Source organism: Rhea americana, unplaced genomic scaffold (assembly GCF_003343005.1).
Source record: "Rhea americana isolate MKP2758 unplaced genomic scaffold, rheAme1 scaffold_537, whole genome shotgun sequence".
In the NCBI taxonomy this organism is placed as follows: Eukaryota; Metazoa; Chordata; class Aves; order Rheiformes; family Rheidae; genus Rhea; species Rhea americana.
The window spans coordinates 152365-154800 of NW_028186687.1; the positions used below are offsets into that span (position 1 = coordinate 152365).

Consider the following 2436-nt stretch of genomic DNA (forward strand, 5'->3'; position numbering starts at 1 on the left):
GCGGCGCGGGGAGGCGGCGGCGGCGGGCGGGGCGGCTGGCGGTGCTCGGAGCGAGCCGCTGCCGGGCCACCTCGGCCGCCCTCGGCGCCGCGGAGCGGACTCGGCGAGCAGGGGCGCCCGCCCGCGAGGCTGCCGGCTTTCCGAGCGCGAATTGCCCCGGAGGAGCGGGCAGCGATCCGCGAGACGCGGCGCGTCCGCCGAGCCCGGCATGGCGTCTGCAAGGCAAGTGCTTTGTCTCTGTGCTTTTCTGTGCGTGCCGCAGGCTCGCTCCGAGCCCGTTCGCTACTCCGTCGCCGAGGAGAGGGAGAGYGGCTCCCTGGTGGCTCATGTCGCCAAGGACGTGGGGCTGGACGYGGCGCAGCTGCGGGCTCGCGAGGCCCGCCTTGTTTCGGAGGACAGCCGGCAGTATTTTCGCTTAGACCCCCGCACCGGCCGCCTGGCAGTTAGGGAGAGGATCGATCGGGAGGAGATCTGCGGCCAGGCCRTCACGTGCACCGTCCCCTTTGAGTTACTGCTGGCYAACCCGCTGCAGTTCTTTCGCATCGAAGTGGCCGTAGAGGATATCAATGACCACGCGCCAGTTTTCCCGGAGGAACAAGTGACTTTTAAGATCCCGGAAAYGAGCGAKCYGGGGTCCCGTTTCCCRCTGGAGGGGGCTCGGGACCTAGATGTTGGCAGCAACAGCCWGCAGGCCTACAGCATCGCTCCCGAGAACGAGCATTTCAGCGTCTCTTTACGCAGTCTCAGTGAAGGCAGCAGGTCGGTCGAATTAGTCCTGGAAAAGGCGCTGGACAGAGAGGAGCAAGAGGAGATTGCTTTCAGCCTGATTGCCACGGACGGGGGCTCTCCGCCCCGCAGCGGGACGGCCCAGGTCCGCATCCTTRTCCTAGACGYAAATGACAACGCTCCCGTCTTCACGCAGGAGCTGTACAGAGGACAGATTTTGGAAAATGCCCCGGAGGACTCGGTGGTTCTCCGTGTGGTCGCAACTGACGCGGATGCKGGGGTTAACGGGGAGATATCRTACTCGTTCAGTCAAGCGGTGGGGCACAGCCCCTCGGCATTCAAGATCGACCCGCTGAGTGGTGAAATTCGTGTCAGCCAGCCTCTGGATTTCGAAGCGGCGGAGAAACACGAGCTCAGCGTGCGCGCCACTGACGGCGGGGGTCTCTCCGCGCTCTGCAAGGTGGTGGTGGAGGTGGCGGATGTGAACGACAACGCGCCGGAGCTAGTGGTGAGTTCCTTCAGCAGCCCCCTGGCCGAGAGCGCCTTGCCCGGGACGGTGGTGGGCCTCTTTGTCGTTAAGGACCGGGACGCCGGGGACAACGGGAAGGTCGTCTGTTCGCTGCAGGAGCAGCCGGCTTTCTCGCTGAGGCCCGCCTACAAGAATTACTACGAGCTGGTGACAGCGAGCGCCCTGGACCGGGAGGAGACGGCGCAGTACGTCCTCGCCGTCACGGCGGCCGACGCGGGGTCCCCGCCCCTCACGACCACGCAGACCTTCACGGTGGACATCTCCGACGTCAACGACAACGCGCCCGTCTTCAACCAGACGTCGTACACCATGTACGTGCGTGAGAACAACGAGCCGTCCGCGCTCGTCGGGGCCGTCCAGGCCACGGACCGGGACGTGGGGCCCAACGCCAAGGTGACCTATTCGCTGGCGCCGGGCCGGCCCGCGGAGCGGGGCCCGCGCTCCTACGTCTCCGTGAACTCCGAGAACGGGAACGTGTTTGTGCTGCGGCCGCTGGACTACGAGCAGCTGAGGCAGCTGGAGGTGGTGGTGAGCGCCGCCGACTCGGGCTCGCCGCCCCTCAGCGCCAACGTCACCATCCGCGTCCTGGTGGTGGACGAAAACGACAACGCGCCCGTGGTCCTGCACCCGGCGCAGGACAGCTCGCCGCCGTCCAGCGAGCTGGTGCCCACGTCGGCCGAGGCGGGCTACCTCGTCACCAAAGTGGTGGCCGTCGACGCCGACTCGGGGCAGAACGCGTGGCTTTCGTACCACCTGCTCAAGGCAACGGACCCCGGGCTCTTCGCCGTGGGGGCCCAAAGCGGGGAGGTGCGGCTGAGGAGGCCGCTGACGGAGAGGGACGCCGTGAAGCAGAAGCTGGTCGTCCTGGTGCGGGACAACGGGCGGCCGCCGCTGTCCGCCACCGCGGCGCTGGGCGCGCTGCTGCTCGATGGCTTCTCGGACGCGCACATGCCGCGCAGCGGCCTGGCCGCGGAGGACGAGGGCGGCTCCCTGACGCTTTATTTAATCYTCTCGCTGGCCTTCGTCTCGATCCTCTTCCTCGCTTCGGCCGCAGCCTTCGTCGCTTGCAAGGTGTGCAAGAGGAAGGCGCTGAAAGAGGGCCCCGTGCTTTACGGCCCCGGCGACTTCCAGAGCAGCCTGGCCGACGCAGCCGGCACGGCGACTCTGCCGCACGCCTACTG

General features: G+C 67.2%; 1 protein-coding gene across 1 annotated transcript; it reads left to right on the forward strand.

The window, feature by feature from the left end:
* Nucleotides 1–36: 36 nt before the first annotated feature.
* On the forward strand, nt 37–2431 carry LOC146588154 (protocadherin beta-15-like; the record flags this gene model as incomplete). The annotated part of the gene is made up of 1 exon (XM_085318464.1): nt 37–2431. A coding segment is annotated over exon 1 (2223 nt), but the record flags the coding sequence as incomplete, so codon positions are not given.
* Between the last annotated feature and the right edge of the window lie 5 nt (nt 2432–2436).